This window comes from Lathyrus oleraceus, chromosome 3, assembly GCF_024323335.1.
Source record: "Lathyrus oleraceus cultivar Zhongwan6 chromosome 3, CAAS_Psat_ZW6_1.0, whole genome shotgun sequence".
Taxonomy (NCBI): Eukaryota; Viridiplantae; Streptophyta; class Magnoliopsida; order Fabales; family Fabaceae; genus Lathyrus; species Lathyrus oleraceus.
Genome location: NC_066581.1, coordinates 523014782 through 523040375, shown reverse-complemented (window position 1 = coordinate 523040375; position 25594 = coordinate 523014782). Strand labels below are relative to the sequence as shown.

General features: G+C 36.8%; 1 protein-coding gene across 3 annotated transcripts; it reads right to left on the bottom strand.

Annotated features, from left to right (window-relative positions):
• Positions 1 to 16719: 16719 nt before the first annotated feature.
• Positions 16720 to 25594, bottom strand: LOC127128630 (protein RIK). Of its 3 annotated transcripts, none has more exons than XM_051057996.1 (12): positions 25242 to 25592; positions 24081 to 24294; positions 23358 to 23459; positions 23235 to 23269; positions 23072 to 23147; positions 22570 to 22701; positions 22419 to 22496; positions 21472 to 21565; positions 21248 to 21365; positions 19800 to 20343; positions 17552 to 17813; positions 16720 to 17365 (listed from the first exon to the last, which is right to left on the bottom strand). In XM_051057996.1, exons 1-12 carry the CDS (start codon positions 25319 to 25321, stop codon positions 17238 to 17240), a joined length of 1863 nt encoding a protein of 620 aa, XP_050913953.1. In that variant the 5' UTR covers positions 25322 to 25592; the 3' UTR covers positions 16720 to 17237. The 3 variants fall into 3 exon arrangements, with proteins under 3 accessions (XP_050913953.1, XP_050913954.1, XP_050913955.1); XM_051057997.1 differs by having other exon boundaries at positions 23358 to 23453; XM_051057998.1 differs by lacking the exons at positions 16720 to 17365; positions 17552 to 17813 and adding an exon at positions 18084 to 18379 and having other exon boundaries at positions 25242 to 25594.

Here is a 25594-nt window from a genome sequence, read left to right as displayed (position 1 = left end):
CGATTTGCCAAAATTATGTAGTTCATTAGAATTATTTTAAGGATTGTGAAATAGATGTTGTTTCCGCCTGAACAGTTGACCATATAAGAATATAAGTCCACAGTAAAGAAGAATGATTGGTTTGATCCATAACTTCATTAGTTGTTAGATCAAGACCAAGAGATCAACATACGAGAATAATAAAGCAAGAAATCGGAAAAAAGGATCATGGGACCTTAGGAACAAACTAAGTTATGTCTTAAAGACACACCTAATCAAGGTGAGTGACAGAAACAAGAGCATTAGATAATAGAACAAATAAAACACGAACATGTCTCATCACAAACCTATCTTACTATAAAAGATTCTAGGTTAAAAAACCCGTATAGTCTACTTATAAAAAAGGAGGAAAATTTCGAAGTCCAAGTACCCCTCTTTGACGCTAGACCAACCACCAAATATCTACTAGTGACCATAACTTATCATCTTATATAGACAAGAAAATTTAGCATCAACCATCTTAGGTCTACGCTGGATCATTGTCGTCATCTATGGGAACCTTTGAGCAACATTCTCTTTTATTCACCTCAAATTAAGACGTCAAACACTAGCAGAAACACTTCTCATTATACCCTTATGATAAAAGTTTAAACGACGATGAAGAGAGCCCTAGTCTAACTCCCCTTCTAACCACTTGTGAATAACTTAGAAGAATGTTTCATTGATGAGATGACATTTTCACCATAGTCCGCGTCAACAAGCAATCATGTGTTAGATCAAGAATATTTACCCATATAATTATCTCTCAATGGAAGAAAGAGTGATTTTGTCTAATCTCTCATCGTCAATGATCCACGCCCCCCGACAAGAGTTTATGTTTTCTTTTCAAAAAATATCCTCGTAGATGTTTTCTTCTTGAGAGCTCGTTAGCCAATGAGAGAACTCCACTTTCATTTTACGACGATGATCGCAAGACCTTTAGGAAACGTCGAACTCCCGGTGGAATTTGGGGGCGAAGAAGAAATAAAAATCATTAAGATAAAGTTTCTAGCTGTCGAATGTGACTTCGTTGTGATTCTGCCTACAACTATTTCCTAGGAAAGCCAACATTGGAAATCTTAGGCGCCACTTCATCAAATATTCACCTAAAGATAAAATTCCATACCATAGAGGACCAAGTTGTGGCGTTGGAGTCTGATTTGGCTTCGTCTCTTACATGTTTCCTGACCCTTTTAGCCAAACAACACTCACCGAAATAGAGATTTTTCCAAGGCGAGAAACTAATGAATCTAGACACTAGACCGAAAAACTGCCCTCAGCAGAATCATAGAGCACAAGGAATCCATATTTTGTAGAAGCAAGAACCACTTAGAGACTTCATCGAAATCTTTGTATGCGAAGATCCTTCGAAAGTCATTAGAATAGGGGGCATGCCTACCCAAATGAGTGCAAGAGGAATTAACAGAGTTCCTACAAATAAATCATGATCTATTCATATGACAGTAAAAAAGATGTTAGGGTTTAGGTCCGAGGTGGCCTGGCACACCATGGTCCTTCAGAATAACATTCTTTATGCGTGACATGTAACTAAACCAAATAAATGCACTTCAATGGTAAAATTCGAGAAGTTTCTAGGGCACTACCTCACATATACGGGTATAGAGGTTAAACCATACAAATTACAGGTGGTGGGTGGTTAACATGAGAACCCCAAAAACCAAAAAAAGGTATTCAACAATTAAATGGAATCTTGATAGCTCTTTCTCGGCTTATATCCAGATCCTTTCAACATGCATTTCCATTTTATACACTGTTAAGGAAATAAGTCGCTTTTGAGTGGACACCCGAGTGTGAAATTTCATTTACCAAGCTCAAAGAAGTGATATCACGACCACCCGTGTTAGTACAACCTAGTGATGAGGAGACATGTTTCCAAATGGAGAAGTCGAAGAGGGACTACCATGTCACTTGATGACACCTACAGTAAGGTACATAACAACGGTAGTGTTGCCAAATGGAAAAAAGGAAGCATTGAGGGTCAAAAGGAATCTTTTCTTGTACTCACTCATCAAAGGTTTCCTCTGCCTGCAAGGATTCATCGGTCCTCTGTTAAAATGTTTGACGAAGGAAGATGGAAAGGAAGTATTAGAAGAAATCCATGAAGACTCAGTAGGACAACACTTGGGTGGAAAAAAGGTGGCAAAGAAAACCCTCAGGCATGACTATTTTTTTCCAACCATGAGCGAAAATGCCATGATACGTGTCCAAAAGTGTAGCAAGTTCCAAAAACATAGAGATATACATGTCTCCCTTAGTGAGGACCTTATATGGTCCCTCCCAATCACCTCGACACAATTTTATTGCAGGCTATTTCATTTCCCAAAATGTTGTGCCATCTATTTTTTAATGGTCCCGCCTCGATCCACTTTGTGAAGTAATTGACAACGAAAATAAAAAAATTCAATTGTCTAGGTACATGGAAGGGACCCAAAATATTCATTCCCTTCCCCATAACTAGACAACTTAAGTTTTTGATTGTCGTCGTCGATTGCTTCACAAAGTGGACTGAAGCAGAACCATTGAAAAAACATACAGGGCACAATTTTAGGGAAGAGACTCAAAATGGTCAACAACAAAATTGTGTCAAGATGAAAGCTTTCACATGATTAGGAGAGACCATATAAGCCCCTCACCAATTTTAGGAAGGGAGCTTACGTGTTAGAAACCCTAATCAAAGAAGCAATTCCTCAAATATGGAATGCAACAAAGTTTAAGATGTTTTTCAAGTCTATAATATAAGGCATAACTCGGTTCTTGCAAGCTCATTGTTCAAGTATGAGACTAAATAAGAGAAATATCATTTATGTAAAATTGATGTATATGATTAAATAATAAATACAAACATGTTGAAGCCTTATATATACACTAAAGAGCCTAATGGCTGGTTAGACTAATGGCTGAGGCATTAATGCCAACCCTTTTATTTTTATCTTCTCCTTCCTCTACTTATCACTTAATTTTCATCGGTCTCTCTTTCACTCTCGTTTCAAGTCTTCCAAAAATCAAAATTATCTCTTTGCAAACCGAAACACTTCTTTCAACTCTTTTGGTTCACATTTTATAAACCAGCATGAATTCAGTAAGTCTTCCGGTTTCACAAGTTCTTCAGAACTCAAAGAAAAAGTCACCCAATTTTCATTCTACACATTAGAACTCATTTGAATTGTCTTCTGACTTGGCCAAAATTTTACTGGAAGTCTTTCAAAATATGTTTCGGTTTTTTGAATTTTTTTTAAAACAATAACTCTTTTAAATTGTGTTTCAGATGCATTTTTTTAATAATTTTTTATGTGTCTTTTTTTGTTATTTTGACAGTGGCGTGAACACGAGGCAAAAAGGGTAGGATTTATGGCCGTTGGCAGGTGAGGAAGAGCATATTGGTGCATATGCATCCGCACCACATTCAGTTGGTTTTCCAGGAGGGTCGTACGATACGTCTATGTTGGTAAAGTACGAGCATCATGTTGCTCGACATTTATAGTTCGGTGAGGTAAGTAAATGACATTTACTTTATATTGAATAACATTTGAATTTTTAATGTTCTTTTTTATAATATGTATACTTTTAATTGTTTTCAGGAGAGAGGTCTGAATAAAGAGTTGAAGGTTGTTGGACATGGGTTGAAGCTTACAACGAGGGTTCCTCAAGCTCTTCCACCACAGATCGTCAGTTAGATTTCTAGGTCTAGTCTATCTTCACTTCAAAGAACCAGTTTGACGAAGATAGACACGAATCTGATATCAACATTTGTAGAGAGATGGTATCTATAGACATCTTCAATTCACATGTAGTTTGGTGAGATGATCATTACTATGGACGACGTCTTTTGTCTACTTCACTTGCCCATCAAGGGAGTGTTATGGAGTCCTCAAGATGTCACTGAAGAGGTTGTTGTTGAACTTGTTTATACAATTTATTCAAAGATTATAGAACTCCTTCTAGATAGGATTGTGCGACTAGAGTGTATATGCTGATGTTGGTGGGTTCTAGTATTTTTTCTGAAAAATTTTACGCTTGTCGAGGCACAATATCTCTTACAATTTACGGACTTGGAGAGATGTTCGAGATACAGTTGGAGAGCAGTTGCGTTGTTTACCCTCTACAGATATCTCGGAGATCCTTCCACGATCAGTTGTAAGCAGTTCGATGGATATCCTACTCTCTTACAGGTAGTTATTTTAATTTAGTTTATTATGTTTTAATTAATTTTATTTAGTTTATTAATTTAGTTTATTTAGTTTATTAATAATATTAATTTTGTAACGGTGTTGGATTCATGAGTATTTTCCAACACTTGGAAAAAGAGGAGAGAATTATAAAACAACTGATAATTGTGGTCTTCCTCGAACTATGAAATGGTCCTATAAGCAGGGAGTCCTGGAGGTGGATGAGTTGCGACCTATTTTGGACGAGCTAACACCTACCGACGCCATATGGTGTCCATTCGAGGATCATAGAGTATGGCGTCAATTTGATGAGTTAAGTCTGTATATGGGGTGTCTGAAGTGGGGTGACAAAGTTATTCCATATTTGCCTAACAGATGTATACATCAATTTGGATACAGGTAGTATGTTCCACCCCCACCTCCTGATTATATGATGGATGATGATATTAATATTGAGTGGATTGGTTACCATCGGAGTGTTGTTGATGTGATTTGTTCGACAACATTGGCCATCATTCCATCTGATACAGATGTTGGATACCTGAAGTGTTATTATTGTGTTTCACATTCTCGTTTGGTACCGCCTCATTGTGATACGCCAAGAGAAGTGTCAGTTCCTGTTTAAGAAGCGGGACCATCTAATCCTAGTTGGGCTCGTATTTCTACCTTGATCATCGTTATCTCCAACAAGTTGATGTTGGCGAGGATGACCCACAATTTGCTGATTTATTTGAAGTTTTGCGTATTTCTCGTTCATATTGATTTATGTTTATATTTTTCATACGTATTAACTTGTGTACTTATGTTTAATTTCGCATTAGTTATGCGATCTTGAGAGAGCAAATGTCAACTTGGTTGATGTCATGCTAACAATTTTAAATAGAGGTTACCTATATTTTTTTTGTCTTATAGGTGTTGTCCATAACTAACACAATAGGGAAAATATTCAACAACTTAACTGAATATGGATGGGCCCAAAAGAACCTCTCACAACTTTCGAGTCATCTCTTTTTCTACTCCAATAAGCAGAGTTTGTGTCCTTTATAAGTGAAATTCTGGTATCAAATATGAGATGTCGAAGGTAATGTCACGACACTAATATATGAACAATATAAACAGGATAAAAGATAAAGAACAGTAATGCAAGAGACACAAGCAATTGTTAACCTAGTTCGGTGCAAACTCACCTACGTTTGGGGGCTACCAAGCCAGGAAGGAAATCCACTAAACAGAATTAGTTCAAAGACTCTCAGTAAACAACTTCAAGTTACAGTCTTTTCACCTAATCTCTACCCGTGTGACTTCAACCTAAGAACTCTTAGATATGAGATCCTACTCACTCCCCCTCAATCACAGCAGTGATGTGAAACAAGTATTACAATGAAAAGAAGACACTCTTCAAGAACACATACTTGATCTTGTTTAAAAGCTTCAATCAAGTAAACACACACTCATGCTTCAAAGCTTAGAGTGGACAAATTACAACTCAAAAGTCAGTTCAATTCAATCATCTATGGATGAATGAATGGCTCACAATACACACGACCACACAAGACTAAAACCCTTATTCTCTCTCAATATTTCGTTCGTTATTTCTTGTGTCTTAAAACCAGGTATTCCATGCCCTTTTTATAGAAGTGTTTGGCTGGGCTTGGACATCACAAAACCCTAAAACTATTTTCCATTCATATCTTCTCATGACAGCTGATCATATCTTGTTGGAAAATAAATCACCCTGGGTTTAATTACTGATTGAAGGCGCATTCAATCATCACATCAATCACACATAGATTAGCATAAAAAGCGCAATCACACAATACATAACATTCAAACTTGAATGTTCTGTATACAGATGTCATGACATCGGGTCTGACATCTCAGTAAAATCCTGCACAATCACATTTTAAACACCCTGCAGGAACATGTTATCTTATGTCAAGACAACCCTTGTGGCAACTTGTGAACACACTAGGTTTTACCAAAATTGCTGCCAACACCTAAAACCAACAAACTCCCCCTTTGGCAAATTTTAGCTAAAACATACATCAGACCATTTGTTCACAAGAGAATAATCACATCAGCAGTTTAGCAGCGGATGTATTAAAACACACATTACTAGCAACTAGTAAACATATATTAAACACACATGCGCTTGTGCTCCTTCTCCCCCTCAGTCTACTCAACACAGACATCTCCTTCAACATCACCTGTAACATACAAATTATCTCCACCATACATCTTGTTTATAGCATAGCTACTTTAGCTATAGTTCCTTTAGCTACTTCTCCCCCTTTTTAGTCAAAAGAGACCAAAGAGACCAATGAGACAAAATAAATGTCTATTAGTCAAACAGAATGTCACATAGAATGTTAAAACATATTGTTAGGTGTTATAGAACCACAAACATACACAGCTTAACAAGCTGAGAAAAAAATCCAGAGAAATCAAAAAGAACCCAGAAAAAGTACATCAAGGCATCAAAACAAGACTGCCAAAAGAAACACCATCATGACATCCAGAACAGCACACCATCAGAAAAGTGGGGGATAACTTCACCAAAACTAGTCAGAGGAGCTTGCATCTTCATCAACTTCAGAACCAGAATGCCACTTGATTCATCTTGAGATTCAGACCTCTCACTAGAGGTTTGGGCTTCTGTTTCCTTGGCATGTCCAACATTATCTCTATCAGCTTGCTCCAAGCTTTCAATCAGAACCTCTAAAGCTTCTTTCCTGGCTTTAGCTACCCTTATCCCAGTCTCAAATTCCTTACAAGTTTCTTTCAGCTCAGAAACAAGACCACCCTGAGAGGCTGGCGTCTTCACAGCAGATGTCATGACAATGTCATTGACATGACTGCCTTCAAATAATTTGTAATGAACTGACAGAGGAGGTTTCCTTCTACTAGGAAGATCATTTGTGCTCAGAATTCCAGGTTGCTGGCTCAGGATGATCCCACAAATCATTGAGGGAAACGCTATGGGAAGCTTTACTACATTTGTAGAAGCATGTTTGACAATTTGTTCAAACACGAATCTACCATAATCAAAATTCAGCTTGGTTCCAACAGCAAATATGAACCTTCCAAGAGCATTTGAGATTGTAGATATGTGATTGGTTGGTACCCAATTTCCTGACCCTATCTTGTGCAAGATAGCATATTTCACAATTAGCTTTCCAACAGGGAGATGCTTCTTGCTAGGCCACTCTTTGACCTGTCTAGCAATTATTTCCCTACATACCTCATTGTCTGTGGCTTCTAGTTCACATGCACCTTCTATTCCTCTTCCTAGAAACTTATTAATCACAGTTGGAGAAAAGTTGGCACACTTCCCTCTAACAAACACCCTACAAAAACTCTTTTCTGTTTTTATCAGCAATGTCCTCAGGGATGTTGACCACAAATTCTTTCACCAGTCCTTCATAACATTGAGCTAACCCAGAAACAGTTTCCATTAATCCAACAGTTTTAATCAGGTCCATGACCTCTTTAACCTTCATAGCATCCTTGCCCAATTCTCTTTCCACTGCCACCCTTCTTTGTATTACAAACTTCCATTTTGCTGCTCCATCTTCAAGATGGAAGGAAATATTATCCAAGTGTACAGCAGCAACTTTTGCAGGGGATTTCCTAACATTTGTCCTCTTGACAGGAGAGATGTCAGGGACATCTTCTTCAACATCTTCATCTGAGTCAGAACTTTCTCTTGCTTTTCTCTTCTTCACCTCCAGCTTGCTCCAAGACTTTGAGGGGCCTACAGCAGTAACCTTTTTAGCAGTTTTGGCTGTCATCATCTCAGCCACATACCTACCCTTTCTGGTCTTCATCCTCTTAGCCACACTAGGATTCAAGTGATGAAGCAAACTATCATCTTCATCATCCGAACTCTCATCTTCTAGGTCAATCACCTTCTTTGTAGAATCATGCTTCTTAGACTGTGAAGCGTTGGCAGTAGGTGATGCCACAGATTTCTTACTAGATAAAGTTTGCCCTAAAGAGCATAATCCTTCAGCGGCTATATCTTTTTCAGACCTAGAGGAATCATCCTCCTTCTCATTTTGAGGTTCAACCTCAGGAGAGGGGTCCCTTCTTGATAGAGGAGTAGAAACTCCCTTTACAGAGTGTCCCTCATGACACGATCAGTGTGACGCATGGCATCCCTAGAACTAGGAGTATAAGTAAAGCTGGAGGGGATATGGGAACTGTTACCTTGAGTAGAGCATGCAGTTGAGGATGAACCAGGAGCGTCACCTGGAATGACAGACAGGGGAATCACGTCCAAAATGTCTTCATTAAGAAAGTCCATAGAGGGCATTCTAGCTTTGTGCGCAGGTTTGGTGTTTTTAGAACCAGATGGTGAAGGATGTTGTGACAGCTTATTGTTCTTGTGGAAAGGTTTATGTTGCCCTAGCAGAGAAGGTTGATGAAATTGAAGGAAGGTGGAAATGTTTGAGTAGAGGTTGTGTGTGTAAATGCTATAGATGGAAGTTCCAATACTAGGTGATGATTTACCATAAACGGGGCACTTTCTTTTAAGTGGGCAAACAATATTTTTATTACCTTTTCCACTCCAAATTAACTGCTATAAATTCTCATAGATATAGATCCCTAATTTCCCTCTTAGACATTCAAATTGATTAGCATCCAAATCCTTTGTAAATATATCAGCTAATTGCATTTCAGTAGTAACATGCTCCAGGGCTATGATTTTCTCTTCCACTAGTTCTCTAATAAAATGATGACGAATATCAATATGTTTTGTCCTGCTGTGTTGAATAGGATTCTTAGAAATATTTATAGCACTCAGGTTGTCACAATACAATGTCATGACATCTTGTGTGACATTATATTCAGTCAGCATCTGTTTCATCCAAACCAGTTGAGAACAACTACTTCCAGCTGCTATGTATTCAGCTTCAGCAGTGGACAGAGACACACAATTTTGTTTCTTACTAAACCATGATATTAAGTTGTTCCCCAAGAAGAAACATCCTCCTTATGTGCTTTTCCTATCATCAGCATCACAGTATCCAGTCAGCATCATGGTATCTATTCAGCATAGATCCAGATCCATGAGTGTACAACATCCCATAGTCATTGGTGCCATTGACATATTTCAGTATCCTTTTCACTTGGTTTATGTGATTGACTTTTGGTTCAGCTTGATATCTAGCACAAACACCTACAACAAAAGCAATGTCAGGTCTGCTTGCTGTGAGATATAGTAGACTCTCTATCATGCTTCTGTAGAGATTTTGATCTGCAATAATACCATTTTCATCTTTGGAGACTTTCAGATGAGTAGGAGCAGGTGTCCTTTTATGACTAGCATTCTCCATGCCAAACTTCTTAACAATGTTTTTGGAATATTTGCTTTGAGATGGAAAGATGGAATCTTCCATCCGCTTGGCTTGTAGCCTAAAAAAATAGGCCAGCTCTCCAACAAGGCTCATTTCAAATTCAGACTGCATTTGTTTAACAAAATGTTCGACCATTTGATCTGACATCCCACCAAACACAATATCATCCACATATATTTGAGCCACCATGAGTTTTCCTCCTTCATTCTTCACAAATAAGGTCTTGTCAATGCCTCCCTTCCTGTATCCATTGTTAATGAGAAACACTGTGAGTCTATCATACCAAGTCCTAGGAGCTTGTTTCAAACCATAAAGGGCTTTCCTCAACTTATACACATGCTTTGGAAGATTTGGATCTGTAAACCCTTTAGGTTGTTCAACATATACTTCCTCATTTAAGTAACCATTCATGAAGGCACTTTTTTCATCCATTTGGAACAATTTAAACTTTAGAATACATGCCACTCCAAGTAATAGTCTAATGGACTCAAGGCAAGCTACAGGGGTAAATGTTTCATCAAAATCAACTCCTTCAACTTGAGTGTATCCTTGTGCTACTAGTCTTGCTTTATTTTTAGTAACCACCCCTTGTTCATCAGATTTATTCTTGTAAACCCACTTTGTTCCAATAACATTTATTCCTTCAGGTCTTGGAACCAGTTCCCATACTTCATTTCTCTTGAATTGGCCTAACTCTTCCTGCATGGCATTGATCCTGAATTCATCAGTCAAGGCTTCCTTGACATTCCTAAGCTCAATCTTGGACACAAAACAGCCATGTGAGATTACTTCCGTTGATCTAGTTGTGACCCCTTTATTTGGGTCTCCTATAATGAGATCTTTAGGATGATCCTTCTGAATTCTGATAGAGGGTCCCTTATCAATTTTGTCAGCTTCAGGTTCAGCTTGAGTGAGTTCACTCTCATTACTTTTGTCTGGGAAATCAGTCGGGGGATCATTTAGGGATGTCTCAAAATCGTCTGTGACATCAGTCTGTTGATCATCAACCACAACATTGATAGATTCCATCATTACTTTTGTTCTGGAATTAAAGACTCTAAATGCTCTGCTGTTTGTTGAGTAGCCCAGAAATATTCCTTCATCACTCTTGGGATCCATCTTCCTTTTTTGTTCACGATCAGTCAAGATATAACATTTACTACCAAACACATGGAAGTATTTGACTGTAGGTCTTCTTCCTTTCCAGACTTCATATAAAGTAGTAGGAGTCCCTTTCTTCAAGGTTACTCTGTTGTGAACATAGCAGGCTGTGTTCATAGCTTCAGCCCAGAAGTGGTAGGGCAATTTCTTAAAATGAATCATAGCTCTGGCAGATTCTTGAAGAGTTCTATTTTTTCTTTCTACCACACCATTTTGATGATGGGTAATGGGAGATGAGAACTCATGACTAATTCCTTCAGATGCACAGAATCCAGCAAATTTGTTGTTCTCAAATTCTTTCCCATGATCACTTCTGATTCTGATAACCTGACTTTCTTTTTCTCTTTGAAGTCTTAGACAAAGATCTTTGAAAACTTCAAATACATCAGATTTTTCCCTTATAAAGTTGACCCAGGTGTATCTGGAGAAGTCATCCACCACCACATAAGCATACTTTTTCCCACCAAGACTTTCCACTTGCATAGGTCCCATCAAGTCCATGTGGAGAAGTTCCAGCACTCTGGAAGTAGTGTCATGTCTGAGCTTCTGATGTGACATCTTTGTCTGTTTTCCAATCTGACACTTTTCACAAACTGTTCCTTCATCAATCTTTAAGTTTGGAATTCCTCTGACAGCTTCAACAGATATAATCCTCTTCATTCCTTTAAGATGCAGATGGCCCAATTTTTGATGTCATATCTTCACTTCTTCTTCTTTGGCTAGAGTACACATTGATGAATAACCAGTTTCTTGAGAACTCCGCATATAGCAGTTGTCCTTAGACCTGACTCCTTTCATGATCACTTCATTTTCTTTATTAGTAATCAGACATTCAGTTTTTGTGAAGTTTACAGTTAGACCTGGGTCACATAGTTGACTAATGCTTATTAGGTTTGCAGTCAGTCCTTTAACAAGTAGGATATTATCAAGGTTAGGGACTCCAGGGCAGTTTAGCTTTCCAATCCCCTTGATTTCACCCTTTGCTCCATCACCAAAGGTTACATAGCTGGTGGCATGAGGATGAAGGTCAGTTAGCAGGTTTTTATTTCCAGTCATGTGTCTGGAGCATCCACTGTCAAAATACCAGTCTTCTTTGGCTGAAACTCTGAAGGAAGTGTGAGCTATTAGGTTAGTAACACCAATCCTAGGAACCCATTGTTTTCTGTTGACAATGATGTGATGTTTGAGGCTAGGTTGATGATGAGAAGGGCTTGGATAGCCATATAACTTAAAGCAGAATGGTTTTATGTGACCAAATTTTCCACAGTAATGACATCTCCATCTTTGGTGTTTTCCTTTATGTTGTCTTCCCTTATGATGTTGTGACACATGATGTGACATCTTTGGTTTGCTACCAGTGTGACTACACTCAGGTTTGGATTCATTGAACCCAACGCCAGACTTATCTCCTGCCATTTTTCCAGGTTGGAGAATTTTATCTAAGGTGTCAGATCCATTGTTTAGCATTCTGACATACTTTGTCATCTCATCCAGTTTGGAGTTCAAGAACATTGCTTCAGTCTTCAACTTAGAGATGGTTTTCAAGTGTTCTGCCTTTTCATTCTCCAGTTGTGTTATCACTTTCTTCTGACTTTCAACTTGTTGACACACTTCTTCACTTCTGTGACACAACTTTCTATAGGTAGTGGCTAACTCATCAAAGGTTACTTCATCATCACTTGAGTCTTCATCAGAACCCCATCTTCCAGTCAAGGCAGTCACAAGATTTGCAGACTCTTCTGTTTCACTTTCATCAGACCAAGTAGCAGCAAGACTCTTCTTCTATTTCTTGAGGTAGGTCCCACATTCAGCTCTAATGTGTCCATACCCATCACATTCATGGCACTGAACTCCTTTTCCTTCTTTGGACTTTTCATCAGATCTTGTTCTTCTTCCAGCATTATTGGACCTACTGATGTCAGATGAGATGTTCTTGACATTAGACTTAGACCTTACATCCATTTTTTCAGAAGTTTGTTGAACTGTCTTCCCAGTAATGCTACATCATTTGCCGGATCTTCATCAGTATCTTGACCACTTTCTTCCTCTTTCTCTTCAGTGTTTGACATGAAGGTTATGCTTTTGACTTTAATTTCAAATCCATCACACATTCCCATCTCAAATGTTTGGAGGGATCCAATTAGTTCATCCACTCTCATATTGGAAATGTCTTGAGACTCTTCTATGGCTGTCACTTTCATGGCAAATCTCTTAGGAAGTGACCTGAGTATTTTCCTCACTAGTTCTTCATCTGACATCTTCTCACCCAGGGCTCCTGAGGCATTAGCAATTTCAAGGATATTCATATGAAATTCATGGATATTTTCATCTTCTTTCATCCTCAAATTTTCAAACTTGGTAGTGAGCAGCGGCAGTCTAGACATCTTCACTCTAGAGGTGCCTTCATGAGTGGTTTTGAGAATATTCCAAGCATCTTTAGCCACCTCACAGTTATTCACCAATCTGAAGATGTTCTTATCAACCCCATTGAATATAGCATTCAATGCTTTAGAGTTCCTAAGGGCTAGATCATCCTCTTCATTGGTCCATTGTTCCTCGGCCTTCTTCTCAATTGTAACCTCTCCTTCCTTTGTAATAACTGGATGTTCCCAGCCTGTTAAAACAGCCTTCTAAGCCTTATTATCTAAAGATTTCAGGAAGGCTACCATTCGAGGTTTCCAGTAGTCATAGTTGGATCCATCCAGAATAGGTGGTCTGTGAACAGATCCTCCGTCTCTATCCATAGTACCAGAAAGTAATGTCTCTAGATCTCACCCAAAACCAGAGCAGGATGACTGCTCTGATACCAATTGAAATTCTAGTATCAAATATGAGATGTCGAAGGTAATGTCACGACACTAATATCTGAACAATATAAACAGGATAAAAGATAAAGAACAGTAATGCAAAAGACACAAGCAATTGTTAACCCAGTTCGGTGCAAACTCACCTACGTTTGGGGGCTACCAAGCCAGGAAGGAAATCCACTAAACAGAATTAGTTTAAAGACTCTCAGTAAACAACTTCAAGTTACAGTCTTTTCACCTAATCTCTACCCGTGTGACTTCTACCTAAGAACTCTTAGATATGAGATCATACTCACTCCCCCTCAATCACAGCAGTGATGTGAAACAAGTATTACAATGAAAAGAAGACACTCTTCAAGAACACATACTTGATCTTGCTTAAAAGCTTCAATCAAGTAAACACACACTCATGCTTCAAAGCTTAGAGTGGACAAATTACAACTCAAAAGTCAATCCAATTCAATCATCTATGGATAAATGAATGGCTCACAATACACACGACCACACAAGACTAAAACCCTTATTCTCTCTCAATATTTCGTTCGTTATTTCTTGTGTCTTAAAACCAAGTATTCCATGCCCTTTTTATAGAAGTGTTTGGCTGGGCTTGGACATCACAAAACCCTAAAACTATTTTCCATTCATATCTTCTCATGACAGCTGATCATATCTTGTTGGAAAATAAATCACCCTGGGTTTAAGTACTGATTGAAGGCGTGTTCAATCATCACATCAATCACACATAGATTAGCATAAAAAGCGCAATCACACAATACATAACATTCAAACTTGAATGTTCTGTATACATATGTCATGACATCGGGTCTGACATCTCAGTAAAATCCTGCACAATCACATTTTAAACACCCTGCAGGAACATGTTATCTTATGTCAAGACAACCCTTGTGACAACTTGTGAACACTCTAGGTTTTACCAAAATTGCTGCCAACACCTAGAACCAACAATAAGCTTAAACAAATATTGTATCTCACTTCCAGGACCTCTTATCTCTTTTTCTATCATACTCTTATGCTTATATATTTACGTGATCCGGGTAACATTCTCCAGATCTCGCTCTTGCAAGGAAAGCAATACGTTGTCAAATCAACAACATGTTGCTTCACATATGTTATCAACCTACCAACAAAGAAATGACCTTCTAATCTATCAGATAAATCATGGTTATAAACTCCACATTTTACATCAACCTTCCATCCAAACTCATCTTTCGCTAAAGTCAACCTGGTTTTGAATGGACATCCACATTTTTTTGTCACACTTTGTGTTCCACTATCAATCTCCTTGTATTTTCCACATTTATCACAATCAAATGTTATTTTGTTACTTCTCTCTCTTGACTGTTTCAGTATCTGAACGAGTGATAATAACAGTTACTTTATTGCAGATTCAACCCTCTTTAATCCACCTTATCACCTCTTCTCGTGTACCAAATCTTTGAGTAGTTGAAAATACATCAGAAGTATCTACACATATTTGGTTTTTATCACATATTTGTGGAGGAATTTTCATACCTGCAACATAAAAAAATTGTAAAAGAAAATGAACAAAGGAAACTGGACATCTTAATAAAAGTGTTCCGATACGCAAAAATCATAAACCAAATATCTTGTCTGTAAGTGTTTTGATACACAAAACCATATAAATCGAAACACATTTGGAAAGTGTTATGGTACACTACACTTTTTAGACAAAATCAGAATTCTTTTAGCAAGTCTTCCGGAACTTATTTAGATATAAACCAGATATCTTTTGTAAAGTTAGCTGGTAAGAAAAAAAAACATATTGGAAGTCATTTTCAAAGTCTTCCGGAGCGGATGTGAAAGAGTTTAATTTTCAAAAGTCTAAAATAAATAATAAAAAGTAAAATGATAAATTAATTCAAAACATGCAAGGGTAAAATCGACATTTTAAATAAACTATAGGGATATAGGTATAACAGTAGGAGCATGAGGTAAAAATTTCTAAAAACTATTGTGTCCACAGGCTCGCCCCGCCTTCATTTTTTGTGGGACGAGTCAAGATTTTAGGTCTGCACCCTTAATTATGAAGCATTTAACTTGACACCCTCTCAACTAAACTTGGCACACCCGTATTTTTATATTGCCAAAACCTATCCCACCTTGAAATTTGAATGAAATTTACGTTTGAAATTTCCCGTAGACAAAAATGAAATTTTCAGTACATACAAAATTTCCGATAGTATATTTTAAATTTTCGATATATCAAAAATTTCACAAATATGTTCCAAATAATTCCGTAATTTTGAAATTTACTGATTGATACTGGAAATTTCAACCAAAGTGAAATTTTCCGTAGTGTTATTTGTAAAATTTTGAACATTCAGAATTTTACCGACAGTTTTGGATGGTCGTGATTGCACCGACAATTGTGTTCGTATCGAAAATGAAATTTTGTGCCGAAAATTTTAAAATTTATGGTAAAACTGAAAGCTTTAATACCGAAAATCTTGAAATTTTCTATACAAAATCCCATTTTTTGACTTTTACAATAAAAAACATATTTTTAAAATTTCCAATATCGTCCAGAATTTTCAAAAATCCACTTGAATCATAAATTTTAAAAATAAGTGAAGTGACTTTTCAAAGTAATGTATTTTCATTCGTATGGGGGACACTGTCAAATTTAATTGGGGGATGGCAGAAAAAAAATCTATCAACTATACCCACCCTACTCCACCCCATTCTTCAAGCTTTTACGAAACGGCCCTAAAAGAGACAAACATTACCCATTTGTCATCCCTAATATATTCAATGCCCTAACCCCAATCGGAATAGCATTTGGAAACATGTTAGTCGATCCTAATATTTTGCAAGAAACCATTTGCTAGCTAAAAATTGAGATTTCTTTACTGTTTCTCCAACAGTGAATCACGACAAGCACCTGAATTTATTACTACTAAAACTGTTACTAAATTTTGAAATCTGTGCAAATTCCAAACCATGGCGCGCAAATAGTCTTTTCTTGAACGGACCAATTGGAAACTGCATATTTATGCTTTTATCAATTGGCAGCCCCACCAATGTTAAAATCAACCTAAAAATAAAAACTTGAAGGAAAAGCAAATATTTCTATCATTACTTGAAATATGGTGAATTGATGGTATAGAAATGTGTCATTTTCAACAAAACCATAAGCAACAGATGTAGAAAAGAAATCAGAAATTTGTGTTGATTTGTGAGAACAGAAGAAATGTTAACCCAATAGGAGGATGGAAATACAAACAGGTTAGACAAACTGGGAGCTACAATTTCCTCATCAGTCGGCACAGTTTGAAGAGTTAGTCAACTAAAAAAAAGGAGAAGCAAAAACCAGTACTCAACCCCTTATCATGGCACCGTTACATCACATTGGTAGCCAACTATACTAAAAACAACTACCGGTGTATATGCTTACTTTAATTAGGACAACTACAACAGATGATCTGGAATGCAGATGAGAATGTGCTACTCAACAACCAACTACTTTTTCTCCTGAAATCGTGCTCAAACCCGCCATTGCACTGAGAAAGAGTAGCTGTAACCAGTGATCAGCAAGAATTGATGAAATGGCTAAATCTCAACCTAAACAACTGCTTATTTACATAACTTATGTCTCTGACATCCACACTACATAGATCATAAAGCCCAAAAAGGCTTTTGAGCCCCAATCCACACTACATAGATCATAAAGCCCAAAAAGGCTTTTGAGCCCCAATTGCTTTGGTGGGGCGGGGAAGAATTTCCTCATTTGAATCGTCTAGATCATCATCGTCGTCGTCGTCACCATATTCCATTAGCTTGACCAAAGTTTCTGAAATAAATAAATTAACATGTAAATCTAAAAGGGTGGCCAATAAAGAAAGCATTGCAAAGTCAATTAAAGACTTAGAAGCAGAATAATTGTCTCATACATATTACAAATTATAGAGAGATCACAGAATGACATCAAAACAATATTAAAACTACTCAATTTAGTAAAAGTAAGTTCAATGCTAACCAGGAACTGCATCAGGTTTTGTCTTCCATGAATTATTGCTCCTGTCTTGTACTTTAACTTCAGTTGAATCATAAAATTTAGGTGGAGGGGGTGGCGGGGGCATAGCTCTTTTTGGAGGAGGCGGTGGAGGCATAGTTCTTGGTGGGGGCGGTTGAATTCCATTGGACGACGGCTGGATCAACTTCTTAGGAGCAGGCATATTCGATATATTCCTCACAACCAAGTCATCATATCGTTCATTAGGTTTTAGAAGTTCCAATCCCTGCAATTGAGTTAGAGTGGAACAAAACAAAAATGCAAACAACTTCTCAATCAGATATTTTACCAAGTGAACCAATACACCAAGCTACAAGTCAATTGAGACTGAACAGTGAAAAAAAATTAATGAAGAAAACAATGCAAAACAATATAAGGCAGGATTAACTGACACACTATCCTTCTATTATTAATTAAAGTGACATTAATGATCATTTTAGAAATGTCCCTGAAAGTATTTGAACCCTTACCAATACTTATCCCATATTTTAAAAAATTTATTCTTTTTCATTATTTTAGGTCAAATTACTTTTCTTATCAGGTTTTTTTTTCCTTTTGGAGTCAACATATGAAGGACTGGAGGGCAAAGCACAAGCTTGCCACAACTCCTTTTGCAGCAACTTTACCAATGAAAAGAAAAAACGGAATAACATTTGGACTAGCAAGGGCATATACAGTAAAGCCACGAGCAAACTCTCCAAAACTGAAAACCCTGCCAAACATTCAAACCAACGGCCCAACAGACAGGTCCAGTGTCAGCATATTAGCTTCATAGAAGGTCACAGAAAATACCTGGAATGTTAAGCATCAACAGTCAGCACAATATAATAGGTTTAGATTATACAGAGGTAGAGATGAAGAGCATTTGCAAGACAAGTTTTGTACTACTATTTCTTTGATAAAGAAAGAAAAACATAAAGAGAACAAAAAATAATTAAGAGTTCTGTTTAAAATGTCAATGTGCCCACACTCCACAGACAGCTCTAGATGCATTAAAAAAGAGAGAAGAATAGAAGTTATGCGGTTGTTTGCTCGTGGTTTTGTTTAATTTATTTTGTTTTGTCAATTGGCAATTCACCCAAACATACAGACTACAGCTGAGTGAAAATGTAAAATGCATCATGCAAGTAAATAAGAACCACACCCAAGGCTGTGATCAGCAGAGAAAGAAAAGTGGTACAAAGAGGAATAATAAAAGGTTAGCAAATAATTGCTTCTATTACGGTAAAAAGGAAAGTTCGAGCAAAATCACAGATCTGGTATGTATGCTAGGCACCGGACCTCCCTTTATGAAGCATTTGATGTTTGCTAATATTTTTATTGGGTCACAATCTTAATACTTTGCTACCTTTCATTTTGAAAACCAAAAAATAAAGATAACTACGCTAGAGAAAGTAATTGTTAAGAAATGTGGTTGGGCCTAACTCAACCCTACAAAACCGGTTGGTAGAGTGAGGACTGCCTCCATTTATAAAAACATGTTCAGGCCATATATTGTCCGATGTGGGACTCTTAACAGTAATAATGAATAATATGTTCAATAACTCTAGAACGGCAGAAAAGAAACACTGAATCTATTTAAACTGATATATCCATACAAGTTTCTTCAATAGCAATGTGAATCATAAAGATTCTTCACCTGCATCGGCATTGCTAATGAAAAATCTGAAGAATATAAAAGGGAAGTTCACAATAGAGGTGTGTGTTCATGTTGTATACTAAACAAGTTTGCTGTAAGGGAGTTGCCTCTTCAGATGGTAGTTAGCAGCCTTGTGTATCAATTTTTTCTTTTCAATGAATGAATCTTTCACTTATCAATTCCCTGTTAATCATACACTATCTAAGTTACCTATCAGAGTGTTCATGTTCACAAAAGTATTTTCTTGTCGGAGTAATTTCAAGATTCTTAAAAGTTACTCCCACCCATTTAGAATGACAATTTTTTTCCTTTGCGTCCTTATGGTGCTCCTCATTTACAGCCCTGGCGTCAGTTAATTTTTGCTTTCATGCGTTTTAAAGTATTATTTGAATTTCCACATCCAATTAATAGTATATCTTTGTATTAAACAAGACTTCTCATATACTAATTCTTTTTATTCACTGCAGCCTTACTAATTACTAGAAACAACAATAAATAAAGGGATTGAATGATATCCCCCAATGACTCATGACATGATGTATTAAAAGATTTTATCAATGGCGATGTAATAACCTGATTGTGTTTTGTCCCCTTTGAAACAACTGGTAATTCTTGAAACTTTCTCCGCAGAGATGGCCGTTTATCCTCTTTTTCATGATCAGAGCTTGTGGTTGACTTCGATTCTCTGCTTGATCCGGAAGTTGTGGGAGCAACTATTGAAGCAACTGGAGGCGGGTGCCTCAGGGCAAGGGCAACTTGTTGCAATGGGGTAGCTTGAGGATATATTCCACCATATCCAATATAACTAGTTCCACCTGATACTAAAGGAGGAGTATAACCAATCGCGTTTGCTAGAGGAATTGGTGTCGAAACTGCAGTCAATGACATTGAAGTAGTGGTTACGCCTGTGCTTGTTGCCAAACTCTGAACTCCAGCCAACAACTGCTGCGGGGGTGGAACAGCACTATAACCTTGTTGTAGGGGCGAAATGGCAGTAGGACCACTATAAACCTGCTGGGGTGATGGAACAGCCGTATATACTGGCTGTGGAGGTGGAACAGCAGTATATACTGGCTGTGGAGGTGGAACAGCACTATAAGCTTTACATGATGAAATCCTATGACAGTTAAATCGAAAGTTATTATTTCCTAAAACTCAAAGAAATCTAATTTTAAGTAATATATCATGGACCCAACATTAAAAATAACCAAGTAACATAGTTTAAATAATGCCAATGGAAAAAGATGATTGCCAATCAGATTTACCAGAGCACTACCAAACGCAGGATAATATAATATAAGTGTGTCCCTGAGATAGAAAGTAACAACAAAGGGAATGTATATTCATGAAAAAAATTATTTATGAGGCCCTTCATGAGATTCTGTGAAGTGCAGAGGAGAAGCTGATGGGTGTCAGCCTCAAAGCCACAAATGTTTGCAAGCCTTCAATGTATGGGATTTAGACAAAACCTAGAATATTCATTTTCTACTTATGTCTCATCTAAAAGAGAAAAGAGCGCCTTTAAAGCAGCAACTGTTTCGTAGGTGAAAACCTCTCACAGTCTCACCAGTCACCTGAGCGATAGACAATTTGACATCTGTCTAGTTTAACTTACTGTCTAGGATGTGCGTATAGAAATTTAATGTTTAGACCCCTTTTCCAGAAGATACAAAAGAAATATTACAAATTCACTTCAAAATACCCATGTGATATTAATAATTGCATAATTTAGCCCCCATTTCCAAAAGGGTACCAAAGTAATATTCAAAATACACATGATATTAAAAATTCCATAATGAAAAAGGATTGTTGTCATGTTGATATCAGCATAGGAAATATCAAAAGGTAAGTTGTGTTCCATGAGCTATCAAATAGTAAAAATTTGGATTTTCTACAAGGTTTTTTCTAAATGGTAAGAACTAATATTTGAGAAAAGTAAAGTATTTCCTAAATTTTCCACTTTGGGAAGAAAAAAACCTAGTTCGCATTATAGACCCTATGATAAATATAAAATTAAATACCTCGAAGCACCACATTCCATACTGATTGTATCCAAAAGATTTTCCGCCAAGGACTTGGCCTGTTCAAGGCTTTTTGCATTGTTACTAGACAAAAACAGGTGCATAGGCTGTTGTCCATCTGCAACCAGAATACCAATAAAATTGAAAACCATATATCACAAAAATAAGCTATGCTGAAATATAATTCCCTTCAAAAATTTGAATCTCGCAAATGAAGAAAGCACCTTCTCCATTTGACCCTTCATCATTTCCTGAACCATGTCCTCTCAGTATTACTGTTACTCCTGTTTCATTGGTAATGTGATTTATATACTGGTCCTGCACGTTCAAATCCAAACGACCACCAACACCAAAAAAATTCTCCAAATTGTACGGAGATGTCAGAGGAAGCTTGAAACATTAGATTACCTCAACTTCAAATATACACAATTTAAGCATCATGAATTTATTTTAATATATATCCACCAATAAAGGCAACCAATCCAATAAATAATAAAAGTCAAGTCAGACTTATTATGTTAGATGAGGTAATTAATAAGCATAACTCCAGGTATTTTTCTAAGTAAATCTAGTTTTAGTTTTATTGATGAGCAAATAACCGAATGTGCAGTCTCTACTCTTTAATCTCTAATTTATAGTTACTTGGCAAGTTTGCTTTGCTTTTGTATGTGTGTGTGTGTCCCTCCCCCAATAAAATGTCTTAGAATTAATCTAAGTAATACACAATAGTTTTGTTCCATAGAAAAACTTCTAAAGTAATCAACTTCAAAAGAACACTTTGCCAGGTACAACACTAATTGATCATCAGTCATCCTCTCTTTTTGCTTGTCTAATCGATACTTTGGAAATCAATAACCTAAGGTATACCTAAGTATTTTCCCACCATCAAATAGAATTTTAAAACAAATACATACACCGATACTCCTAGTGAGCAAAAAGATAGAATTGTAAAACTAAAAAATAAAAACAAATGATGAATATATGATGCTATCGTGAATCATAACATGACCATAACATGAGACACAAAAAGGCAACAGAGGAACAGATTACAGAAGAGAAACTTCAAATGGTCCTCTCTGGAAATAATTGCAGCAGACTGTCCACTTATAGTCATGCACAAACATCAAGTCCAACATAATTAGGCAAATATATTAGGTGGAGAAAGACTCACATTTGGTCCACGTATACGGGCAACAATATTCCATGATGGGTCAGCATCAAAGCCCAAAAACACACTTGTGCTCAGTACCTGATTCATCAATACATTTTAGTTATTAACACATCACATTATACATATAAGCTAGTAATGAATGAATGTCTACCTTCAGTCCATTAGCCAAAGGTGAAGGTGAGGCGGAAGAAATTGACTGTGAATTTTGCCCCGGCCTTAGAATTTCTTCAATCATTGCTGCAGCCCGATCAACAACTAAAATCCGTTCTGCCGTATCTTTTATCTGCAATATAATATCATGTCATCAGAAGCAGACAAAATTATGTTATTCATTCCTATGTAACACAACCATTAATCTATTACTGTGTCGTGACTGATGATACAAAAAGCTACATGATTCTCTTCTCAAGGATAAGAAACCAATTTGTTTCAAACAAATTCAATTAAAAAATCACTCACTCACATGAAATTTCATTTAATTATTTATCTCAAAGTTTTCCAATCAAAATATGAGTTCTGACCACATTACTTTATGAAGTAATAAGAGTTTACTTCTATGCGAAAATAAAGCATTGGACAAAAATGTCCAATTAAATCTGATTATTTAACCCAATCATTGTGCTATATAAAAAAAAACAAGTATCAGCTTTTACATGAGCTCCTGCAGAGATGTGGAGATACAACGGCTTTTCACCATCAAGCGGCACATTGGGCGGTCGGTACTTGCCCCTGTGAAAGCAGCCAGCATATACATTAGTTGCAGGGGTGTAAAGAAAACTTGAAGGACTTTAGAAATGCTTGAAACGGCCTACAAACCTAGTTATAACTATAGTACCAGTGCACCTCTGGATCTGCAAGAAGAGGAAAATTGATCGTCAAGATAAAAATTAAGAGAAGCTTGGAGTTAAAAGGGTGTACAATTGATCTTATACAAATCACCTCCTCTTGTGTCTGGCGTTTTGTCAATTTGTAACGAATAGAAGATTCTGCATCATTTATGACGATTTCTCGAGCAATTACCAACTCATCTTGAATCTTTTGCTTCATAAAAGTTTGTCCCACAATCAAGATAAAAAATATTCAATTTACAAAAGAAAACTATAATAAAACAATGCAAAGACTTCTGGGAGAGAAACAATGGCTTCAGCCGCATAGGTAACGAGCAAAAGTTAACAATTTCAGACCATCCCAAAGCATATTCTGCAGACTTGCAAGTTGGGTCTGAGAAGTATAGGTTGACCAAGCTAGTATTCAATATCACAAATCTAAGAAGAATGTGCTTTAAAAGGTAAAATTACAAAGAATAAGAAGTTGAACAATCAAATCATTGAAGTGTCTTTCAATATCAAGATGTCATAAAATTTTCCATTTCAAAAAACTATCACGATTTCATTGTGGTGTAGGTAAGCTCCTAAAATAATTAAAGACTAGAGAGGATTACTAGCACTTCAACAGAAGACACAGTTCCCACAACAACCTCGCAATTCCCTTATCACACACATATCATTCAAGCACCAAGATTAAAATCCTAGATGAAATTTCATCAAACATCAGCACACTAGCTTTTCCACAAACTAAAACAGGAAAACAATGATGCAGCAATATAATCAAGAAAGGGCACCAGCAAACACATCAAACATTGCAAAGGATTAGACGTCTCACTTGATTCAATTTTTGGGCCGCCACCGTGCTTTGCTGCTGAAGCAGAGCTGCGGCTGCCAAAGGATTTGTCATAAGAGCACCAGATATTGCTGAAGTCACACCCGGAAATACAACCCCACCAAGAGGCACAGAATTGTTCAGAGGAAGAACTCCAGGGACTGCCATTCCAGCAGGTAACAATGACTCTGCCGGTTGATCCCACTTTCTCTTCTTTCTACACATAAATCATAACACTCAATAAAAATAAAAAATAAAAACTCACAATACATAGTATCAATAAAATCAACTTTCCTTAGCATGTATGTTTGGTTCTGCAGTGAAAAAAATTGACTTTGAGTGAATTGATCATGTAAAATTGATTCTGGTTAAAAGTGAATTGAATGTAAAGTGATTTATCTTTTGATAACTTTATGCAAAATTGAGTTGAAAAGTAAATTTAAATATAAAAATCACGCTTAACCTCAAAAGCTACAAATTCTAGCTTCAAGTAGAATCAATTCTGGGGGAAGAATTTAGAAGAACTAAACACCTCAAAATCATTTCAAAATCAATTCTACACGAATTGTTTTCAGCTCTTCCAAAAGCTAAACCAAACCTACACTCATTCTATCAATGTAACCCAAAAGTGTATGTTTGGTTCTGCATTGAAAAATAATAATTGAGTGAATTGATTCAGTAAAATTAAAAATTGAGTCTAGTTAAAAATGAGTTGAATGTAAAGTGATTAATGATTGGATAACTATATGCAAAATTGAATTGTACAGGTAAAAATCAAGTTTAAACTCAAAATCTACAAATTCTAGCTTAAAGTATAATCAATTCGGGAGGCAGAATCAACTCTACTTTAGAAAAACCAAACACCTCAAAATCATTCCAAAATCAATTCTACAACCTCTAAATTTCTTTTGCCTCTTCCAAAAGCTAACCAAACATACACTCATTCCGTCAATGTAACCCTAAAAGCTCAAGCACAAAACGCCCGTTTCACTGATAGAAACCAATTTCAGCTTTTTATCATTTGAAAAGTGAAAACATTCACACTAAGCTATACAAGTGATCCTAATTTAATTAAAAAAACAATGAAATCAACAACCAAAAACGATCCAACTAATTTCACATAATCAACAACAACAAAAAACACGAAAAAGAACTAATTTCAACCTCTGTCGTGTTTGCGAAGCTTCGTTGGCCGCGGGTGCTTCATTTGAAGAAGAAACCCTAACGTTACTATCCTCCGTCATTGGTTAAGCGATTCTAGATTTGCTTCGGTAATCGAAATTGAAAGGGTTGTTTGATTTTTTCACCTTTGATTTCTCTTCGATTCTATCGTTTTTCGATTAAGGGAGGAAAATCGATTCACGCGAGCGTTAGCGTTGGATTGAAAATTTGAAACGCGTTTGATCGCTGAAACGGGTTTTTTGTGATTTTCTATCGGCTTGTTATTGGCACTGTGGAAGAGCTGCGTTCGGGAGGAATGTTGCCAGACGTGTAAAACGACGATATGTGAAGATAAA